This window comes from Anas platyrhynchos, chromosome 3 (genome assembly GCF_047663525.1).
Source record: "Anas platyrhynchos isolate ZD024472 breed Pekin duck chromosome 3, IASCAAS_PekinDuck_T2T, whole genome shotgun sequence".
NCBI classification, from domain to species: Eukaryota; Metazoa; Chordata; class Aves; order Anseriformes; family Anatidae; genus Anas; species Anas platyrhynchos.
In genome coordinates, this window is record NC_092589.1 from 55,457,865 (window position 1) to 55,481,161 (window position 23,297).

General features: G+C 40.0%; 1 protein-coding gene across 3 annotated transcripts in view; it reads right to left on the reverse strand.

Moving 5' to 3' along the window:
* CNKSR3 (CNKSR family member 3) overlaps positions 1-23,297 on the reverse strand; it is a 60,466-nt gene that overhangs the window by 23,337 nt on the left and 13,832 nt on the right. For 2 of the 3 annotated variants that reach the window (XM_072035925.1, XM_027454384.3), the window contains one exon: positions 5,717-5,880. The exons of the other annotated variant lie outside the window; for it this stretch is intronic. In XM_072035925.1, coding sequence (XP_071892026.1) covers positions 5,717-5,880 — 164 coding nt within the window. The remainder of the gene's footprint in view (positions 1-5,716; positions 5,881-23,297) is intronic. 3 annotated transcript variants of the gene reach the window in all.

Sequence of the window (23,297 nt, forward strand, 5' to 3'; positions counted from 1 at the left end):
GAAACTAAAGCAAACCTTAATTTCATTCAACTCCAACTTCTAGGAGTTCCCAACTTCTCCATTTAGGATTACATCACCACCCAGCCTGGTGGGAAGCTCAGAATGCCTCAGTCCAACCTCCTGCTCCCAAGAGGCTCAGCTGTGAGCTCAGACCAGGTTGCTATGGGCTTCATCCGTATAGGCTTAAAAATTTCAAAGATCTGAAACTGCACAGACCTCCTGGGCAACCTGATCCATGGCCTGATTCTCCTCGGAGTGAGAATCTATTTCCATAAACCAGCTTCAATCTCATTTCAACTTTTTAAATTTTAGATTAGGAAAGCTGAAAGAGATGAAACACAATCTTTGCTCAAAAATAGGCCAATGGAAGAAGAAGTTTCAGCTACACAGCTGCCTTTAAAATACCTACCACCTCCTATGGATAATATCGCAATGAAAGCAATTTACACGTTCCTCTCCTTCCCGTGAGGCCTCTTGGCAAGGAAGCATCGTGAAAGTACAGCCAGGAGTAGGGGTCGAGAGGATATATCCAACAAAACAAAAAAAGACAATAACAACAAAAATGTTGTTGCAACAGTAAAGGATATCCTTAAATTTTACAGGATCACAGAGAGGGAAAGATTCAGATTAATAAACAATGTTAAAGTACTTGCATACTGTCATTTGTAAACTTTTAACGAAATATACAAGACCATCCATTACATGCATTTCTTGCAACCCGTTTCCCCAACAGTCTTTCATAAGCACATCACACCCAAGACATCCAATCACTGCACTAAACTTTCCTATATCTCCCAGAGACCCTACCTGTGGAGAGCACCTGAGATACCTGAACCACCAATTCATGCTCTAGGAAAAGTCATGACTAAAAATTGTGTCTATATAGAACAACAGAGCATTAAAGCTCATCAGTAGAGGGAACTGAATTCTCCAACTTCAGATCAGTCCGAGGAATTAACTTCTTAAGAACAAAGGGTCATCACAACCCAAACCACCTTTGCTCCAAAGGCTTGATGCTGTCCAGACCTGTTTTCTCTAATGCACGGAAAACATTTTGCTCCTTCACCAGGTATAACTTTGCCATAGTATACATATTTCTTTTCACTGAAAGAGTGGAAAAACAAACAGTATTAACAGAATCTGTGTACTCTGGCTGTAATTCTATCCCAGTTTACACTATCTTGACCACCCCACACATAATCACCTATTTCTGCTCCTTTGCTTGCAGTGCCACTCTTGCTTGTCAAATCTGTTGGAGTGTTGGTCTGAGGAACCAAACCATTTAAAAAATAATCCCTTTTTTATTGTATGGTGTTCTCAGCTGGTTTAGTTCCCTGAGGTAACTCACCTCAGGGTCATTTGAGTGCAAGCACAAAGGATCACTAACCAGAGTATGGAGGTGGGGAGAGTAGCACCTGACTTAAATTAATTTAAATTGTCACAGAGCTGGAGCCTCAGTTCAGGACAGATAGGAATGCTGATAGTGTGGCAGCACACCAAAAAGCCCATGAGCCCTCAAAGTGACACACACTTGTAGTGCAAAAACTCAGCAGGCTTTTCTGAAGAATTCTACAGAACTGACTGAGGATATAATATCTAACAGATTATAACTTAAGCAACCAAAAAGTTTTAGATGTTGCTCGTGAACCACAGAACACGTTACATTCTCTTATCGCTCCAGATTGAAAGTATCAAAGTTACTTTCATCAAAACAGTGGCTGAAGCCAGCGGTCAAGAACACCTCATGTCAAACATTCCCAGCTCATTACTCATTAACTTGGGCAGCCCCACACGGGACTACAGCAAGAGCGAGCGTGCACGTGTGCGTGAGAGGGCATGCGCACAAAGGTGCACTCTTTCCAAACTCCATTACACTTAATGAGAAATAGTACACTGACCAAATAATTGCTCAAGGTCAGGCTGCTGAAATAAAAGAAAAAATAAAGTGTGGTTAACCAAAGTCAAAAGAGCACAGGAGTCGTGTCCCAGCTTGACTCGGGCTGATCTAGAGCTCGGCTATTGCCAAGGGGCACTATCACCTTCCCTTTCACAGCCATCCTCACATGCTACAGTGTGAACAGCTGGCTCTGCTGGCTGATCCAACTGAAACCTAGCTCTGTGAAATAAATAAAAACGGACTGAACGCCTGTTCAACAGCAGATTCAACTCACTGTATGCCTACATAAACACTGGACTTAACCCAAGGTCCTGTCACAGCCACCATTCTTGCTCTCTCCCTTTTAGCAAAAATGTTTCCTAAAGAAACCTCCGGAGCTCCATTCTTCCTAATAAAAATTGAAGTTGAGACCTCTAGAAAATTGTAATCTTTTCAGGTGATACATAGGTGTGGTGCTTTCGATAAGAAATAACCACGTGAGTCTTCAGGTATGTAAGCTATTCAGCTTCGGATTCAAAGGGCAATTGTACTTTCCAGGTCAATTTTGCAACACCTTTTACAAGAATGACAGCAGTAAGACCTCTATAAAAATGCTATCCTGGAGTTACTTGTTACAATCACCTTGTTGTACAAGGTTATATTTTGCTGCACTACTAATGTACTAGCACAATATTACTACTAGTGAATATATATATATATTTTTTTTTTTTTATATATATGAATATATATATATAATTGCTTAAAACTAACCTCTTCATTCTAACCTCAGGAAAAGTCAGATGCTTTTTGTTTCCAAACTCTATCTTCATACAGCGTAGTTAAAAATTCAGAAATCTAACCCAAAGAATACATTAGAAGTGAATCTGTTCTCATAATTTCCTGTTAATGCCTGCATTGTTTTGTATTTATTAAGCCCAAACAGGCAAGTCTACTCATCAGGGAATGATGAGTAAGCACTCAGTTTCATCACCATTCTGTATGGTTTTGGTCCTACATATTTGACTGGGAAAGCTTACTCTCTGGATCCTTGCCCCTGCTGTTGTGATTTTGCATGAGTTTAAAAAACACATTTATGTATGTTGTTCCCCTTTCCCCAAACACTTCAGTCAACTAAGAAATATCTTCCTCCTATCCCTTTTCACACCCAAGCAAATACTGTCATCCAGAAAAGATGGAGGTACTCAAGTTGATGTGTTTGTGGTTAAGTTTGTTTGTTTATTCCGCCCACTCACCCCCTCCAGGGAATTCAGTTTCTTTTACATGTCCTCTAAATTACCTAAATAAGATTCTTCTGAACAGGTGTTGGAGACACTATTGCATCAGCTCAAGAGCAACAGAAATGCGTGTTCACAAGAAACCTTCACCTTTTATCCCTGACTACGCTCTTTCCTGACTCTTCAGTTGCTGCTTTGTTGCATATGTTGCTGCTAAGGTAAGATCAGGAAACACTGCCTAACAACCAAAACAACTGAGAAAGATTCAATTTTTTTTTTTTTTTTTTTTTTTTTTGCTATATTGATTCTGGAGTTTGTTTACCGCAGCAGTAAACATCATAACTTGCAGACATTTTCAGTTTGACAGCATAGAATTCATGCATAAGAGGGCCCTATCTCTACAAAAATATAAGAAAAAGTATATTTGGTGTCCTTTCTCAAGGAACGTATTACCTTCACACTGTATTTTTTCTCCATTAGCCTTAGAAGGCTGGAAAGTTCTGTGAAGTGAATGCTTGAAAAGAATTATCACAAGAAAAATGCTCCAGAAGACAACTACTTAACTGCCTCTGGAGACTCGAGTGTTCTTGCAGTGTGAGGGAACCAAAGCATCAATCTGAAGGAAGGTCAACTGGAAACTTGCCAAGGCAAAACTAGACAAAGGGGTAAATTCTACTCCAGAACTGCAGGACTGGGGAACCTCGAAACAACACAGAATTTCTACCTATTGCCAAGAACAACAACTTGCTAAGCATGACCTCAGGCCAGCCCAGTCAATGCCACATATCCACAGTATGAGTTAAAAGCACAGTGGAAAAGACACAAAAGGCAGGTTCTTAATGCCTTTGCTTCTTAATTCAAGTTCCCAAAAATTAGGGAAATGTCACCACACGTATGCAGACAAAAGAAAGCACTAGATCGTAGCAGTATCTCAACCCATTTTCAAAGAACTAATACAGGTGGAATAGAGAAATCTTTGTACTCTCGCTCAGAAAGGAAACAGACCAACACAGAAAACTGGCTGTCACCAGAATTTAAGACCCACCACGCTCTTGGAAACAAAAATCAACACTGGACTTTCCACCACTATCCCAAAAACTTAAGGGAAGGGGCACACAGAAGGTGAGAAAGGGCATAGCTAAAACATAGGAATTCTTCCTCCACTGCTTAAAAGGGAACAAGGACACTTCAGCTATGCTATGTGAACTCTGTCTAATGCATTAACTTGAACTGCATTTCACAAAGGATTTCCAGAAACGACTTTGAGATCAAAACTTTTGTCTACAAAGGAAATTAGAAGGAAATTGTAGGAGATAAAACACAGCTTTAGGTTCTGGCGGTCATCCAGCTTTGTTCATTTTATTCTAATATTTTAAGAAGTAAGGAAAAAAAGTGCTGTTAGGGGCTGCCACATCCAGTACTTCAGTCAAAACTGTATATAGTACACGGTACATTTACTAACTCATCAGACCCCTCACTTGTCCAAGACATTATCCCTTCCCGACAAATTATCCCCTCCCACATGAACTGGATTTCCGGCTAATTTAGTTCCTCTATTAGATTTTCACCTGCAAGTTAAAAAAGGTGCTATATCAAATACTGAAACAAACAAAAAAAAAATCTGCAAATATAAGAGCAACTCATTGGGAGTTTTCTTGAAACACTTCCCAAGAGTTTCAGATTATAAGCAGCTATTTTATTAAACACATTTCTTTGAGCCTGGACTATGCAATTTGTTCCTGGTTGTGGAGTACAAACAACCCTGGTAGCACTTCCCTGCAGCCAATAAAGCACGTGCCACACAGGCCATAAAGACTCTCCATTTTAAGAAGAGTATGCTGCGTGCTGCAAGCCTTGCCTAATGAAAAGAAAGCAGGCCAGCACTGGCCAAGGAATCGCAGGGCACCCTCTCCCAGCCCTCTTGGCTGATCTCATAGTGTATAACTCTGGTGCTTGCTCACTGCATTACATCAAACACGTCTCCAAGACCGTGTCCAAAATAAGGTTTTTAAATAAATCCTACACTGATGACGATGCTGCACAGCAAAACAATCTGAAATATATTAATTCTTTTCAGAGTATGTTGCTTTAAAAGCATCTGCACTTTCTGGGTAAAATAGAAGAAGAACTTATGTTCTGAATCTCATGAGTTGAACTCACACTCGAGTAATCGAAACATTTCTTATTTTAAGAACATCTTTGTTTTGTATGGAGACTGCAAAATTTTTCTCTAAACTCATTTCAGCTGATGTGAGGAGCCATTAACAGCTGTCATTTCACTCCATCCTCTACAACAAATTCACCCTGCTCAGTAGCAATTTTAATCACTGTTCACTAACAGGACCCACATGACCTAAAAACACAACTCAGCCAACACATCTCTTTATAAGTGCAACTGAATCAGCACTGCCTCTTATCAGGAAAATGTAAAAGAGCTATTTACACAAAGTTTGGAGAATTAAACAAATTCTTACAGTTTTCTTTTGCTATGATGTGCCACAAAAAGCAAGTGTAACAGGCATTCTGATTTCGTTAGATTTGTCTCTGATATTCACAAGACAAGTACTTTAAGAAATTGTGTGTGTCTGTTCACCACTTAACTAACCAGTGCACACAGGAGATCCACAGCTTCTAAAACCAGCTCTTGGTGTCCGATCCGTGTGATACCCAGATCTTCAAGATCCTGGTGAGAGATCTGTAACAGCTGTTCACCATTTATCTTCTCCCGTTCAAACTTATGGACATACTGCTGCAGGCAATCATCCAGGCCTAACAAAGCACAAGAGAGAAAGAGAGAGTGTGAAGGGGACGTGATTACACTTTGTGTTTTGTTTCCCTTCCCCACCACATTAAAAAAATACAAAAGGCACAAACAGAATCGCAGACAATATGTGGTGCCAAACCATGAAAGAAATGAAAGAAATTTGAAGTGAGACTGAAGACTGGAAGTTGTACCACAGCGGCGCAGCAATGGAGCATGCAGATTTTGTGGATCTTGGTGCCACCTGAGTCAAGGCACAGCCCATTTGCTCTTTGTGGATCGGGATGTGGTAAGAATGTCCCTTTGGTGTCAGCACACACAAAGCTATCAGGAGAAGTGCATAGACAGACTCAGCCCTCACAGTTACCCAAAACCCTGAAGAGCAACCACAACAAGAAATAACCAAACAAAACAAGTACAAGGCAAGGAAAGAACTTGCCCAGAACCCTAACAAACAAAAAAGACTAAAACCCCACAGTCCCCCATCCACTTAAATATAGAGAGCTGAATGATGAGAGGAAAATGGAACAATCAAAGGCAAAGCAATCAAAATGATGTTTGGCTCAAGTCTCATTACTCCCTTGATTTATGAGCCCCTAGAGCTTCCTGAATCAGCCGTTCTCGCCCCCTTGATAAGTTAGCAGCATACATCAGCAAGAAACCTAACTTATTTTTATAGCAACAAAGTATTTTTAAAACATTTTAGAGCATTTTTGTCTGTCACACCAATATACTTGCTTTAAATTATGACTGTATGTTCCCATTTTTCTACACTATCTTTTTCCCTCTTTTGTTGCTTTAACTGATTAGAGAAAGGATTTTTCTCTTTCATTTGCTTTAATTAAACTTTGTGTTAATCCTGTTTTCTTCTGCTCATTTTGTCTGTTCTTAAAGATCTTGTGGGCAGCAGTCTAAGGGAAAACATTTGGATGGGTGTGTTATTTGAAAGATGCAGTGCTCTTGATGTCCTGTTCCACTACAGCATGTTAGCTAGAGCAGAAGGAACAGATCCAATTAGATTTACTTTGTAGCAGTAAATCACGTTCACTGAAAATAGTTGACACAAACAAAATTCAGATTACATACTTGGCATCTACTTTGTAGCATCCACAATAGCTATGCTGTTGGACAGTTCAGTTTTAAAAATTTGAACTTGTAAGTGTAGAAAGGATGTTTATCCATTATGTTGGCTCACAAGGAAGCCACGGAGATGGACAGGATGTAGCCTGCTGCAAATGAGAAACACCAACAGCCCACTGAACTGCACGGAAACTGAGGACAGGCACTCAGTTCAAGTCGTCAAGCTGCAGTAGCAGCCTGGAAAAGAAGCACTCCCAGCACATGCCAAGAAAACCATCCAGACAAATCACCCGGGGGGGGGGCTCCAGGACTCACACGATACGTGCTCGCTTCCTAACAGCAGCCCAAGCTGTCACTGCTGCCTTGCAGTGCCTGCTCACAGGAGATCTGCAGATTACGAGCTCTCAGAGGCACAGGCTTACTTCGCACGCATCACCTGCCTTTGTAACTCTCACCAAGAAATTAATAAGGACAGACAGCCTGGCACTTAAGTCACCCCTTTATAATATGACTCGTGCAAGCTAAATTTTTATTGCAACACATCAAAATCTGGCTGGGCAAGCTTGACTCTTCCACGCGCAGAGCTACTGGTGTGTACAGCTTGATTTTTAAAGCATAATTATGAATGTGAAATCCCACATGCGAGATGAGCAGTCTCCCAGGGCTACAGTTGTTTGGGGTGCACTCTTTTTTCTTCCCATCTGTCTTGGCAAGGCCTCATAAATTTTGAAAATTGAGCCCAGTGTTCTGTTTCCCACAGGCACCAATTTCTCCCTTAGGCTATACAAACTCTTTTCCCAGGAAAAATAATAAAACGATCTGGCCTTCATTGTTTAACAATTTATTTTTTTAAAACAAATTCTCAACCGAGGCTGACATACAGAGCACATATTTGGCATTCCCAATTTTTAATGCTGTCTTGCAGACTTCTGCTTCCCATCGCTTGCCATTGAAAGTCTCCATTACTTATTGCACAAACACCTAAAACGAAACACTGTTTAGTATGCAATATTTTGGTATTTTTCAAGTTTCTTGGACACGTCGAAGCTTTTGCCTGCTATCCTTTGTGTGTTGACTCAACTTTCTGGACCCTCATTCTGTGCTAAAACACGAGACTTGTATTTGTATATATCCCCCAAAAACTACAACTGCGGTTTTCAGCTTGCCTGTGGTTTTTTGTTTTGTCTTTCTTTTAATTCATGCTTGTCTGTTCTTGAAGATCTATTACATCTTGAACGGCTACTTCTAAAATACATTTTTCATAGGTGTACTTAATACTTCTCTGATCACACAATAGGACTATTTTGTAAAGTAAAATATTACAAGATCATACAAGTGTGAATTCAGAATGGTCAATACAGAGGCACAGCTGCTCAGACAGAAACATATTTAACTGACCGAACCTATAAAAAGCAGGAAGCGAAGACAAACCCACACACTTATGGCAAGCATTCACTAATGGTTTAAGAAGATCTTACTAATATTAGTGTTACTACTTCTTCTAAGAAACATATGGAAAAGTCTTAAATATTTTAATTGAGATTGGAACCACATTTATAGCATACTGTTTAATTTTCTGTCATATGAATATAATGTTTAAATATCACATACAAACAAAAAAAAAATGCTATTTCCCCAAGAGGGAAAGGAGAAAGGAGCAAAAGTGACTCATAAATCAGTTCCATAAAATAAGCTAAGTAATACTTAAGTAAAGTTTAAAAGTCAGCATTGAAATGTCATTGGGAATCTAAATGTACTGCTCATTGTTCCCTTCTTCCAGACTTTAGTTTTTTTCCATTATTTTCATTGTGAACTTCAGCACGTCATTTAGACTTCGTATTACCCATTAGTGAAATCTAAGTTTCTCAAAAATATCTAGATGAATTATAAGCAACAGAAGCAGCCTACATTACTTAGAAATACACTTTCCTCGTTGCCAGGTTCTTTTCAATAGGTATCTCATAACTGACAGGGACACCCAAGTTGCACAGGAAATTTCTACCTTCTTATATGTACAGAACTTACTGTTTGCTCATAGGCTATACAGACAAGGCAAACAAAAACCTGCTGTAAGTCAAGCTGCCTCACTTTGTAATAATCCAGGGCATATTCTGAAATATGTTATCAGTAAGGTGGCTGAGAAATAAATTCAGCTAGTTTAGCAGTGTAAATTCAGTGCAACGTTAGCAGGCGCAAGCAGAAAAAAAGGTTTTAGTATTTCCGCAAAAATACAGTTAAGACTGACACTGGAAAGACATCTACATTCTCCTTTACCCATTCAAAAGCCCTGCTGATGTCTGAACTATTCATTTTATGCTCTACATATGTTTAAAAAGCATGTCTCAACTGCACGTGAGATCTTTCTATCATTTGATGCACATAAATGAACACCATGCATGAAAGATAGCATCCTTCGTATTTAAGAAGGGATGTTAGAGAATGTTAGAGAATAAGGGCAGACAGGCATAGAAATACCAGTTGCAATGGTACCCACGTTTTACCACAACAGTAGCGGTGATTTTGACTCAAAAGGGGGAAAAAAAGTACAATACAATGGTATTTGTATCTTGAAAACTCTTTGAGGAAGAAGACTCTAATTTGCACAAAACTCCCTCACAAATATTGGCAGGTGTAGAGATGTGCAATAGATCCTAAGAACTGTCTAGACTTTTCTGTCTAAAATAACCTTCTCCCACCACGCAAAGCATCCCAGAAGATATTCAATACCTTGCATTCATGCAAAATCATTAGGACACAACTTACACTTACAGATTTGCACCGATAGCAATCTCAGTCTGTTTCTAAGATTAAGAAAGTTATTTTGAATAAGAATTGAGGGGAAAAAATAACCTTTAGGAGGATAAAAAGGGGAGCTTGGGTCCAAGCCATAACTATCAGTTTACTATTCAGAGAGAATTAACATTTCTACTGTTGATAAAAATCAGCCATTCAGCAGTGACATATCTGATTACCAAAATCCTAGAGACACTACTAGTACAGTCATTGAGTAGTTTCATGCTTTTTACTCAACTTCTGTGCTGAATGTCAGCAACAAATTTACCTACAATGAATCAATAAAACCAGTTAACAAATGTATTATGGCCACAGGCCAAAAAAACAGCTGACCCTCCTTATCTCTTCTTTCTTCCCTCCATCCCACTCTCTCTTACTTTCTTCTCTTGTAAGACTACAGAGAGCTGATACACTCAAACATGACTTGGGGGAGAGGAGGTGATGACAGACCGGGCAAGGGGATGCATAAGGAGGGGAAAGAGAAGGGAAGTAAAACCTGGAAGGTGACTGCGACCATTTGCTCTAAGTTCATGAACTTGAATAGATTCTCAGGGTAACTCATAAAATGTGAAAGCTGACATAAGGGAGCTGGCAGAACACAAACCACTTGAACAGAAGAAAGACAAGACCTTCCCCTCCACACAGCACCACAATGCCAATCATCACTCACCACCTGAAGGAAATACAGCCTCATTACTGTGAATACACACTCAATCTCGTTTGCTGTGTGACTCTTTACCAAATTGACAGCAGATGATGTCCCAGCATAGCTGTAGGGTTCAGCTATGCCCCTCAGCCCTTTGATGGGCTCCCAAGGACCTTGGATAGCAGCCCTAGGTGGGACTGCCAAAATCTTTTTTGCCCCATCACCTTAAATAAAGATAAAAACAATTGTTGTAAGAAACTGACCTTTTCCACTAAGAAAGTCACTCTTAGTCTAGTTCCCCCCTTTGGGGTCTCCTAACTTTAATTTACTTAAGTTAATTTAATTAACTGCTAACTTTAATCTCAAAAGACTCCTTGCACACACCAATCCATGCTCTCTAGCTTTGAAAGGCTATCAATTCTATGAGAATCTTTGTTGTACCCCATGAAATAAGCCATTATATCATCATTTATATTCCACTCCCTTTTATTATTTACTGTGACAGCTTCCTTCCTTCATTTCCTTCACCTATTTCCATGACTGCAATTAAAGAAAAAGTAGAAGGGAAATCAAGTCAGCAAATGAACATTAGAAAGAGGAAAGAACCGATTCATCAGGAGAAGGTCAACGAGCACCTGAGAAGGCAGATAAAATTAAGGAAAAAAGAGTCTGAAGGACAACTGTGAAAAGCTAATGTAGCACAGTGAAACAGGTACAGAGTAAAGAGGAGCAAACGGAACAGAAAGTTCCAGGAGAAAGAAAACAGACTTAACACACAGTTTTCTTTAATATTAACATTTGTTCAATGTAGTGGGAACACTGTTTCACTGTAACACTGTGGATGCCATTTTCCTCTGCAGACAAACAGAGCCAGTGGTAACTTTAACAAGGAGTTCAAGGTGCTTTAAAACAATTATAAAAGATAAACCTAGAGCAGGCAACGGAAACCTAATTCGATAATAAATTGAGCCCTAGGTAAGACCTGACTTTCTAGGATCCATATCCCTGGATTGTTTCTCAGCTAACATGAATGTTTTAGCATTTATCTTTCCACAGGTTTACAAAACAAAAGTCTAGGTATCATTTGGTGTGAGCCATTGATAGAGTACAGAGCTCAAACACCTCAATTTACCAAGAAAAAAAAAAAAAAAAAGGCCTTCATGAGAGATTTGAAATACTGTCTAGGGTACAAAGGTAAAAGAACCTCTACTTCCAATTTTTAATCCAAATAGCTTCACAACCACTCATAGCACCATCACTGTCAAAAGTATAAATGACTTAGGAAAAGAAGCAACACCAAAACTGAAGAGCAAGAACAGCTTATTACCAGCATCCTGTCTCCTGCATAAAATAGCTCATCTATAAAGCAAATTATCTTTATGTAGTCAATTGGAAGTACCTCTTCCACATTTCTGTTTAACCACCTGCATCCTAACCAAGCAGGTAGGCCCACTGCCTCACCAGGAGTCAGGCCTAGTTTTGCTGGGGACAGACATTGCCTAGAGCAGTGAGAATGGTTCAAAAGCTTCCTGCCCCTTCCCTCCCATTAAGCAGGGATGAAACCAGATGAATTGCTGGCCTCTCCCCACCAGCAGGGATGCAAAGGGCAACGCTATCATGAAGGTCACACCAGGACAGAGGAAAGGGCAAAGCCTTCAGCTTTGATAATGAATGCCCTACTGTCCCCTCTACAATCCCCTATCACTGACAGTTGCACTGAAGGACTTCTGCAACATGTTCCTATTGTCAATATTTCCAACTAACATATTTGGCATGTAGAAACAGACTGCTTATACATGTGTTCATAATATCTTGAAATAAATCCATTCATTAGATTCCAATCCATCCATAAATCCCTGGGTGTCTCCTGAATCCAAAACTGAAAGCTCCGCCTTGTAAAAGAAGAATTCATGGTTAAATCTGGGTTGTAAACCATCCTGATCAGGACTGTAGAAACTGTTTTTAACCTTCAGTTACTCCAGTAAAGATTATAATATCAGAAAACATAGTAGAAGGCCTATCAATATTATTTTCAGTTCTCTCTACAAAGTCAGCAACTGAGACCATCCCAGCAATCCGCATTGTCACGCTCCAGACTGTACACTGAAGCACAACAATATGCTTTGACACTGCACTGTGTATATACATATAGGAAGAATGAAAATTGCTTTTGTCCACACACCTGCTGAACCCTTCAAAGTACTCTAGCAAGTTTACAAAGCAAAAAAAAAAAAAAAAAAAAAAAAAGGAAGAAAGAAGTGTAACCTACTAGAATTCCTTCACAAAACATTTTCAGGAAATTAAGCAGACATAGGTAAGAGCAGTCTTTAGAGAAGAAAAAATAGTAGGGAAGAGATGGATACGATAAATATGATAAAAGGCTATAAAAAAAACACAAGTGGCAGAGTAACACAAAAGGAGACCTGACTGTACATTGTCTTTTCCAATACAGGAGCTAGGGAGAGCAAACGAAGCCAGCATGTAACAGGCCCAAACAAGCCATGAAGAGTGATTCTTCATACAGCAGCATGCAGTGAATGATCAAAATCCACATGGGTTCAGGGGAAGGTGAACAGGTACATGACAAAAAATGCCACAGAAATCACGTCTGACTCTGAAAGACAAACAGAGATGGTTGAAGGCTGGAGGGAGACTACTGAAGGGAACACACACTACATCTTTCCTACAATCCTCCTAAATACATCCCTTTCTGACAAAGGCACAAGATGGGATAATGAGCTAGACAGAACAGGACTTCCACAGCTGTGCTACGTGTAGCACCAAATGTAAATGGCAGCTTGCTTTTAATTACTTCTACCCAAAGGCTTAAGAAAATTGTTATGTCTTCACTATTCAAAGCCACTACTCACATTAGTATTTACAGTAACAGTGGCATAAGATTTTCCCCAAAGTGCAAAAACTCTCAAAAACAGAGAAGCAGAAGAATAAAAAAAAAAAAAAAAAAAAAAGGAAATGTAAGGTCTAAATGCATAATACTGAATTGCGATATCAACTTAACCCGGAAATGTAAGGTCTAAATGCATAATACTGAATTGCGATATCAACTTAACCCAAAGGTATATGCAAAGCTTTTACACTTTTTTGTTTGTTTTTTTTTTTAAAGAAAATAAACCCAAGTAATACTAGGACAAAGACCACAGAGAATCTTGGGGGTTGTAATACAGCTTGAGACATTAACAGTGAGGGGGGAATTGCAAGAATGAGTTTAGAAATTGTTGAAAATGAGTGAACTTGCACCAGGACTGCAAAAATCTATTTCACCTGCGTGGATGGTACCAAACAATAAACTGAGGTAAAAGCAATTCTGTAGTAAAAGAGCACTCTGAAAGCGGTCTTTACTTGCAAAGGTATCTCAGCTAAAACTCAAAGCTGAGTTTTTTTTTCTTTTTAATGGCTTTTCTTCAGTGAACTCATTAAAAAACTGAGGTGAGGGGAGAGAGTTATTTCTACTATTTTCCTTTGGGGTCTTCTTATTACGACATAGTTTTAAGGATTCAAATTAAAGACAAAATTAAAATGGAACACTACAGAAATTGAACAGTGAATTGTGCCGGCACGCCATGTTTTTTAGAAAAAAATTAAAATCCAGACATCCAGGCACAGCATGATGAAATACAGGTTTAACCAGAAAAAAAAAATCTCTTTATAAAAGAGATAAAAGCGTGAAGACATAAGCCAATCATGTCATACTTTAATACACTGAAAAATAAATCACTATGCCACAACCACAGACAGAGAAAAATTACAGGCTTTTTCAATTTGGCAGGCTATTCCCTCTAGACATGAAGTAGACAATACCAAGAAAAAAAATCGTTTGCACTATATTCCCACCCATTTGAATCCAGATGGGTCAGAATACACAGTCATGTTTTCCACCAGCAGAGCTCAACTGGACGTCTGCATGCAGCTGTGGGTCCCTGTTGTACGTACTAGGCTCCAGCCTGGACAGGCTTTACTGGATCACGCTAGCTAATCTCTGTGACTTCTTTGAGATAACGCAACTGACTTCTCCTCTGAAATTTTGACTCAACTGAAAGAAAGAAGAGATAGGAGAACCTCTTGTTATGGACTCAGCCCTAGGCAGCAGTGCAACAGCAAATGCTCATCTGAGCATCAATCTGAAGGCAAGCTGAGGGGGCTGGGGTTGTTCAGCCTGAAGAAGAGAAGGCTCTAGTCAGACCTTACAGCAACCTTCCAGTGTCTAATGGGGGCCTACAGGAAAGCTGGGGAGGGACTCTTTGTCAGGGAGACAAAAGAGCATAGGTTTACATTAGATATAAGGAGATAATTCTTCACTCAGAGGGTGGCAAGGCCCTGGCACGGGCTACCCAGAGAAGCTGTGGATGCCCCATCCCTGGAGGTGCTCAAGGCCAGGCTGGATGGGGCTTTGGGCAACCTGGTCTGGTGGGAGGTGTCCCTGCCCATGGCCAGGGTGCTGGAGTTCGATGGTCTTTAAGGTCCCTTCCAACCAAAACCTTTCCACGACTCTATCTTGAGGAAACGGATTTCCAGGAAGGAAGAATGGGAACCACAACCAAGGGCTCACATTCAGACCTCAAACAGCTGGCAGCATCTCAGCTCTAACTCTTCATTAATCCCAACTACCACCAGAAGAGGACTGTTGACCGGAAAGTGTTGGATGAAGAATGAACGAAGAAGAAAAAATATTATGTACATACACCATTTTTTCCTGCTCATTTCAGTATATATTTTCCGCCTGCATCAAGGCTTCATGTCTGCAAAGTTTCGTGTGATGAAGTAGCTTCACACAATACATCTCATGGTTTGGTTTTCTTTTTTAAGAATCAACTACATCACTTTCTGACCAGCTACATTTGGCAAAAGCAATCTTTCTGTGCTATAACAGATTTTGTTTGGCAAACCACATAAATCAGATGAAAGCAGAGCATATCCATATGTTCTCTGCAGATAGACCTGGCACTCTAAATTTCAACAAAATATGCTGTGAAAGCCAACATTCAGCAAATGCATGCAAAACACATTAAAATGGAGACCATACCTGCCCTGGACAGACAAACCCAAATAGTTTCCCAGCCAACACCACAAGATGTCTTCAGGGACACTGCTGACAACATTCTTCCTGACTTCACAGTAAAAACAATATCCTACTTGTGGCAAGATGCAACTCACATTTGTTCCTTGGATATAATACATTACAGCATGAGCAAGACAACACAAATCAAATAAAATAGCAGTATACTGTAGCTGTAACAAGACACTTCTAGAGCTTTTACTTAATCAACGTTTATTGCTCAAGTAGCAACTAATAACTACTATAAGCTCCAGACTGAAAAAAGATTTGCCCAATATAGCAATACATGCAAACATGTGCCTATTTGTTTGTTGGTTGCATTTTAAATAGCTGCAATTAAATGGGTTTAGAATGGCTCTCCACTGAAATAGAAGCAGTCCCAACAAGTACAACCAAATTTTGTTGCTTCTTCCCATCAAGGTTTTAGTATTATATCTAGCATTCAACTTATCCTCACAGAAAAATGATTTTAAACCCACAGAGCTTAAATATGATGGCTCGGCATACTGTACTACACTACTGCAATTGCAGAAAAATTCATACATAATTGTTACTAAAACCAAATATTCTCATACAATTTCAGTTGAACTCCTCTGACAGCAATCATGTCCAGTGAACGTGCCTTCGTGTTTGTTACAACCTAATAAAACCATTTTCCTTGTAAATACATGATTGACAGTGTCTGCAAATATGAAGCTTTTAGTGTGGTAAAGAACAGTCACTCAATGAGGCTTTAAAGTCACGTGCATGCATTAGTGGAGGCAAAAAAGCTGACTCTAAATGGCTGTGCCGAGTGATAGATGCAGCAGGATTTAAGAGATCTAAAAACAGTGTCAGATCCTTCCCACACCCTTGAAAATTCTTTTTTATCCTATTTTGTTGCTTACAACTGATGTCCATGACTAATCTAAAAGTGTTGTTTAAACATGGCATCAGTGAGAGTTACTTACTTTATTTACACCAGTTTAGAATAGTTTCACTAATTCCACTCAAGCTGCGAGTTAGAACTGTTCCATACGAATCAGGATAAATGAATGCATCTTATGAGCTATTGGTGAGGTAAAACATCGTCCTCACCTACTCTATCACAGCTCTGGCAATGAAATATTCACTGAAGTTAAAGTGTGGGGACTCTGTTCCACCCAAGACTTGAAAAATTTATCTTGGATGCTCAGAAGTTGTTTCCCAGTACACACGGGCTCAAAAAAATAAGTTTTCCTCCAGTAGGAAACAAAAGCAAGCAATTGAAGCACAAGCAAGAAGTGGAAGAAACTCACTGATGATTCCAGGATGCCTTTTTCTCACCCCAGTAAGACCCTGTGTTGGTTTGCTGTTTCTTCATATTAAGTACACTTCAAAACATGCTGGCCAACACGTTTTAAATTATATTCCAATACGAATTTACAACTTCTGTAGTCAGTGTAGGTCTGTTGCTTGCTTCCACTGAAAAATTGTTCATTCTATTGATCCAAGTAACAGTTTTGCCTAGGAACAGGATGGTTTGGTCAGGAACGAAAGCAGAGTGGTATGTGACCACTGAGAACTGCAGTTAAGAACCTACAGATAAGATCTTTGTTTATCCTTCCACACAGCACTAGGCCTTGTAGGTAATCAGTCTACCTCACCACATGCTCCTCACAAACACAGAATATTTGGGATGACTACCTCAAAAATGACTCACTCATGGCATTCCCCAGCACTTGGCTCTTCTGCAGCTAGGTGGCAACAATAACTGAGGCAAGAGACCCATCACCATTTCGGCATCCAACTCCTGACTCACTTTCTTGGTCAGAGGGCCACACAAGAGAGGACAACCTGACCTGACTAAATTGATTTCATCAAACCAAGCAAAGCTCATCTGTCAAAGCCCTGAATCGTGCCACATCAGACCCCCCACACCGCTCACCGCCAGACCCTGCTGCGGACCCCACATACAGAGAGGTGCATTTCCTCACACCCGTTACAGCTCTGAAAGGAAGCTTGAAAGAAATCTTATTTCTGCTACTGACAGATACAGATGTTTTCCACTAAATCAATGCAACCACAAAGAAATAAATTTCTCAGAATTTTCCAACTCACACAACCACGTTGATTTTTCCCCACACACACACACATTTTGTTTTGGTTTTATCCCACTATTCTAAGACACTTTATACAGGAGAACTTGTACTCGAAACAAGCCTTTAAATACTTTACCATTTCACTTACAGAAGTATAATTGCATTGCACCTAAAACACAGTCCCAGTGCTAGCTGTAAAGCCTTCCGCAAGATTACAGGAACCAGATTTCTTTTTTAATGGAAACAATTTAATTCTGTTTTATTGTTTTAGTTAAATTTGTATTGTAGCTTCACCCACAGCAGGAATATGGAATCATTTAAGATCCCAGAGGCAAAAGGCTCTGGAAGCCTTGGAAATCATAGAATTAGAACAGCCTGTAAGTCGTGTTGCATAGCTGAAGACTGCCTTTCTAGTCTCAGCCTCCCCATTGCCCATCCCACTCCTCTCTCCAACGTCCTTGATCTTCTTGTTTCTCGTAGAGTCAAGCTAGAGGTGATGAGTGGCCCCATCAGGTGGTCCGGCTGTGTTTGAGCATCTTCTGGGAGGTATGCCAGTGCAGCAGAGAAATGCTGCAGACAGCAGGCTGGAAAAGCTCTGTATTGTGGAACAAAAACCACCACCCCCAAGACACAAGTGCACAGCCTGGCAGTGAATGATAGAGTGCAAAGCACAGGTTTTAGGAAATATATAGGTGCCATACAAGAGGAACCAGTGACGTGCTGTAGGACCGTGTCTGGCACCACAGACTTGAATAGAAGAAAGCACTTTAACAGCTGGAGGGATGCTGGACAAGAGGCAATACATGCCATAAGACATGGAGACTGTGATGAGTATAGTGTGGTGCAGGATTTAGGGGAGCACGGCTAGCACTGCAATGCATGGCCTTAGAAGCTACAGTTGACAATCCTTTAAGTACTATGGCAGGGGAAAGAGAGGGGAAGGAGACAGGACACAGACAGACAGACAGGGTGTCTGCATTCTTGGTGCTTGACAGATCAAGAAGTCCTTCCTGCATGACACCACTCTCACCCTGTCCTCAGATACAGAACACAAGTCATGCTAAATACACTTACTGCCTACATGTATCAAAGCTGGCTGTGCTGCATCACATCAGTGTCTCAGTTTGCTGGTCAGACCGGTCTTTTGGGACCCAGATGTTACCATCTGTGATTTTGTATAATATCACTCCAAGTGAAGCAACATTTCACTCCTTGTTGAGGGGTATGTCCTTCAGCAGATTGCTCCCTGTCTTTCACAACATCTCCTTGCTCCAGTTTTCCAAGAAGCACAAATGACGTTAAACTTACCAAGAGGCACTTCCCTACCGCTGTACTTTTCTAGCTTGCCTTACTTTGTTCTTAGCATGCTTTAACATAATGCACAGCTAATTTTAAAAATAATCTCCACAACAGCACAAGACATGGGAGCACTCCTGTACAATTTAAAAGTCGTTCCCCAGATAAATTTCTGGTATCTCAATCGAGTGCACATTACTGTTGTTAATGGTTTAACATTATACCAGCACCATCCCAAGACAAAACTTAAGTGTGTCAAAAATTCAAAACTGTCTGAAGGAGGAAAAAAGTTCCTGCTTCACAGGGAAAGAGAGTTAACTCTGTAAAATGAAACTACTTGGGTTTCAACCTGCATCATTTTTTGCCTGCTGACACTACAAAGCAGTGCTTCTTCAGCTCATTACTAACATGCATTTAACAATTCTCTTTGTCTACATGGCATCACTGATTTCTCATATATAGTAATTTTTTCCTCATACTGAGTTTTTTCTATGCCACTATCCATTATTAATAATGCCACGATGACACTATTAAAAAAAAGACATGTTACTTTTGAAGTATCAAAATATCTTTTTCTTTGTATGTTACCTTTATAAAATGAAGCTTGCTTTCCTATAAAAGCAGTTAATAATCAATTTTCCCCCAAAAAATCACCTACCCATTCAGTCTCAGTTGAGCACAAGTCCAACAACTGAAAGGACCAACTGTTACATAAAGTCATCACTTTTAAGAGGCAAGAATAGGCAGATACTTCCTAAAAGCTGACAAGCCACCCATGCAGAAGATGTCTATTAACCCAATGGCTGATGCACCTTGTAAGGACTGCATTTCTCCCTCACCCCAAGAGCAACTTCTTCTAATTTCAGTTACAGCAAACTTCAGATCAGCCCTGTCTACAGCTATACACCATCCCAGGAAGAGGAACTAAACTGGACTTTAAATAAACAGTTAACATTTATGAAAGTGATAAACTAACCACTAAACAGCCTGACTGCTACCATAGCGTGCTGTGTACAATCTCCCCTTAAGGCTTTGAGTTCTTGGTTTGCAAAAGAGATGCACAAAGGCATGAAAATCCCATAAATGGTTTGAATTCTTGAAGTCTGACACAATTTTGTCCTTTTAGGTCCATGTGTGCATGTGTAATCTTCTACAGAGAGGACCTGATCCTGAACCTCTAACATCACATTAAGCACTAAAAATAACCTATAGTTCTGCTGCTGTATTAAGAGCAGTGACAAAAAGGTCACCTACTAACTTCTGCATCACTGTGTTAGGTCTTTGTTCCTGCTTCATGTCAAATCCAGTTTCTCTTCTTCGTGGTAGTATTTTAAAAAGATAAAAAATAAATAAAACGGATACTCTTTGTATGCTGTTGGTAAATCAGAGCATCTTAGAGCTTCCAGAATGTAGATGCTGCTCTAGTTACCCCAGGTACATAAATCACAAGGGTATGGCTGATTACTCAGAGACTAATAACACGAGACAGCTGTTAACAAAGTTTTACAGACAGAGCTCTTCAATGTAACATCCCTTCCTGGGGATATTGATACAAGTGAGAGAAGTGGCAATAGCAGGGGAGGGAAAAACGTATTTGTTCTTAACACAATATCTAATAACAAACTAAATCCAGAAGTCTCCGAAACAAGTCAAAACCAGGCCAGAAACAAAGGGATGTGAATACTGGCATAAAAACAATGCGTGCGTTTTTGTACTTTTTTTCTGTTTTAATCCAATATGCTCCCCTTCTCAGTTTTGATTTCTACAGTTACTGTTGTAACTGTTGTCATTTGTTATTTTTCTTCTATTTACTGTTCCTCTACCTTTTTAAGTTACATTTGTATGTTTTCCAACAAATTAACAACAATTAGGTGCTCAGAGGCCTCCAGTTACTACAAGCTTCAGTCATTTTTTTGCAAATTGGTACAGAGAGTAGAAATAATCAGGAGTAGATCAAGGTTTCGTGTGAAATTGAGTACTATTTTAGGTCTGTGACCAAGATTACACTTGATGAGAGAAATGGGGTAGAAAGAAAGAACAAGTTGTATTTCATGTCGATTGTAAAATACTCTAAACTTCACTAATCCTAGAAACACAAGATTTGGAAGAAGCCAAGCCACATTATTCTAACAAAAACATTTTGTCTTCAACATAGCTTTCCAGATGAAAGCTGAAATCAGAGAATGGACTTACAAGAGCATTCAAACAGACTAAAAACTGCTAACAAAATTAATAATTATGTTGGTCTCCTTGTTTCCCACCTATACAAGTTGCATCCTTTTTGTAAAAGTGACTTCTGGTGGTTATAAATAAAGACTGTATGAGATTGAATGGCGTGGAATCATGGAATCATAAAATATCCAGAGTTGGAAGGGACCCACTTAGAAGTGATTTGCCCACTCATAACACGGTATTAGTCAATCCAGAAATATCATGAACCTCACTGAAAAACAGGGATTTACTTGCTTCAAACAACTTAAAGCTGCCTGGGCAGCCTCTCCTGAATGCATACTTTAACTCAAGTATTACAGAGTCTTATTGCCAAACTACTTAGAGATCAAAAAACCTTCTTCAAACTAGAGTTTATTTTCACAAAAAATAAGTTGATCTGCCACATGGTTTGTGCTGTGTAGTGATCTCCAGCTAGTGATCAAATTTTCAAACTTCCCAATCATGAGAAATGGCTCACTGTGTCCAAAGACGTATTTGGAAATGTAAGTTCAACTGTAATACTTTGGTGTGATACTTTGTAAGGGAAAAACACACAACCAGATGGATTTGGTTTAATCTGTGAGAATACCCCTGTTAACTATGCAGTGGTGGACTTTTATTTAAAATGGATTTATGGAAGCCTGTTTGATCACCGTTCATCCTGTTCTTCGCTTATGGGCACCGCAGTGACCTTGTTTACACCCAAGTTAATCATTAGGTCTTACGGAGGGTGGGGAACAGCACAGAAAGGTGAGGAATGGGGAAAGGGAAAGTAGAGTTTATTTTCTAAAATGAAGACATGAAAAATGTCAAGAAGTTGTAGGAAAAGCAAGACAAAAACAACAAGGGCCTCTCACAGATATTTTATCCTTATGCAAACAGAGCTTCGTGTTCCCCATCCAAGACCACTACTGGGAAGGTGATAGCAGCCTCCGTGTGCTCTCTGTCAAAACTTGCACAGATTGTCGACTCCAGCAGTGCCTTCAGCACAAGTAATGGAGACCCATAAGCAGAAAGCTGTGAAGTTCCAACTTGTTTCCAAGCAGCCACCACAGAGGCTACCCGGAAACAGAGTCCCCTGGAGGACAAAAAAAAAAGACTCACAATCCAAGGACTAATGAGGTCCCTCAAAACATTTCCTGCTCTCACTTCTATAAGCATCTTCTCTACTGAAGAAAAAGAGTCGAGAATCCTCTGAAAGCTGTTATAAAACAGGAGATAGTGAGACTGCTCCTACCCAAGTTAAGGCCAACATGACAAAGTAGTACCTAAGGGGAAAAAAAAAAAAAAAAAAAAACCTGGAAAACACAAGGAATAGAGGGAAACAGAGCCACAGGAGATAAGATGAAAGGGGGAGGGGGGGGGAAAGGTTGGCAGCAAGTATACCTATGGGAGGAGGAGAAGGAGGAGAATTAGGTTATGGTAAAAGCATGATCAGGGGAGGAGCAAGGACTGAAAAAAAAAAAAAAAAATCATGCAAGCAGGAAAAGGGGAAGATCCAAGCAGTGCACTTCTAACTGGGAAATGACTACTCAAAATTTCCATTTGAGAAATTTACCCAGAGCCCATCTAACTTGCCCTTAAATAGTCACACTGCTCCAGCCACAGTAAGCACACAAACTTTTTACATTACTTTTCTCTCTTGGTGTTTATTTTAAATTGACAGAAGTATCAATATCTCAGAAGCAAGCAATCCACAGAAGAGCACTGTGGGCATATAATCAGGGTAACATGGAAGCCTTTATAACCCCAAGTTAATCTCTTGAGGTATCCCACCCAGCTCACGCGAAGTAAGAAACACATTCCTTTCAACCCCAATGTTTTTGACTCTAATAGATATAAAGCTGTCATCAACCTCTTCGTCTGCAGACACAAAGCTTCATCGACTGTTTTGCCTCTCACGTGCACATGCCTACAGACTAATCCCGGTGAAAGATGCTGGAATGAGAGACACAGAAGCCAAAAACATGTATTTACTTGCACAACTGTGCTGAGAGCAGCAGTGCACATCCCCTTCCCAGAGGGAGGATCAGCTAAGGCTGACAAACCCTGGGACAAAAGGGAGAGCACAGACCCCCACCACATCACACTCTCCATCCCCATGCTGAAACCACCAAGAAGGGAAGTCTTTGGAGACAACTGTAGAGTAAAACTGCCTAGCAAAGCAACAGCCCAACTTCAAAAAAACAACCAAATCATGATTTCTGTCTTCTCTATCTCGACCTGGACTTCCATCACCCTACATATCTCCCACCTGGGAGCCTC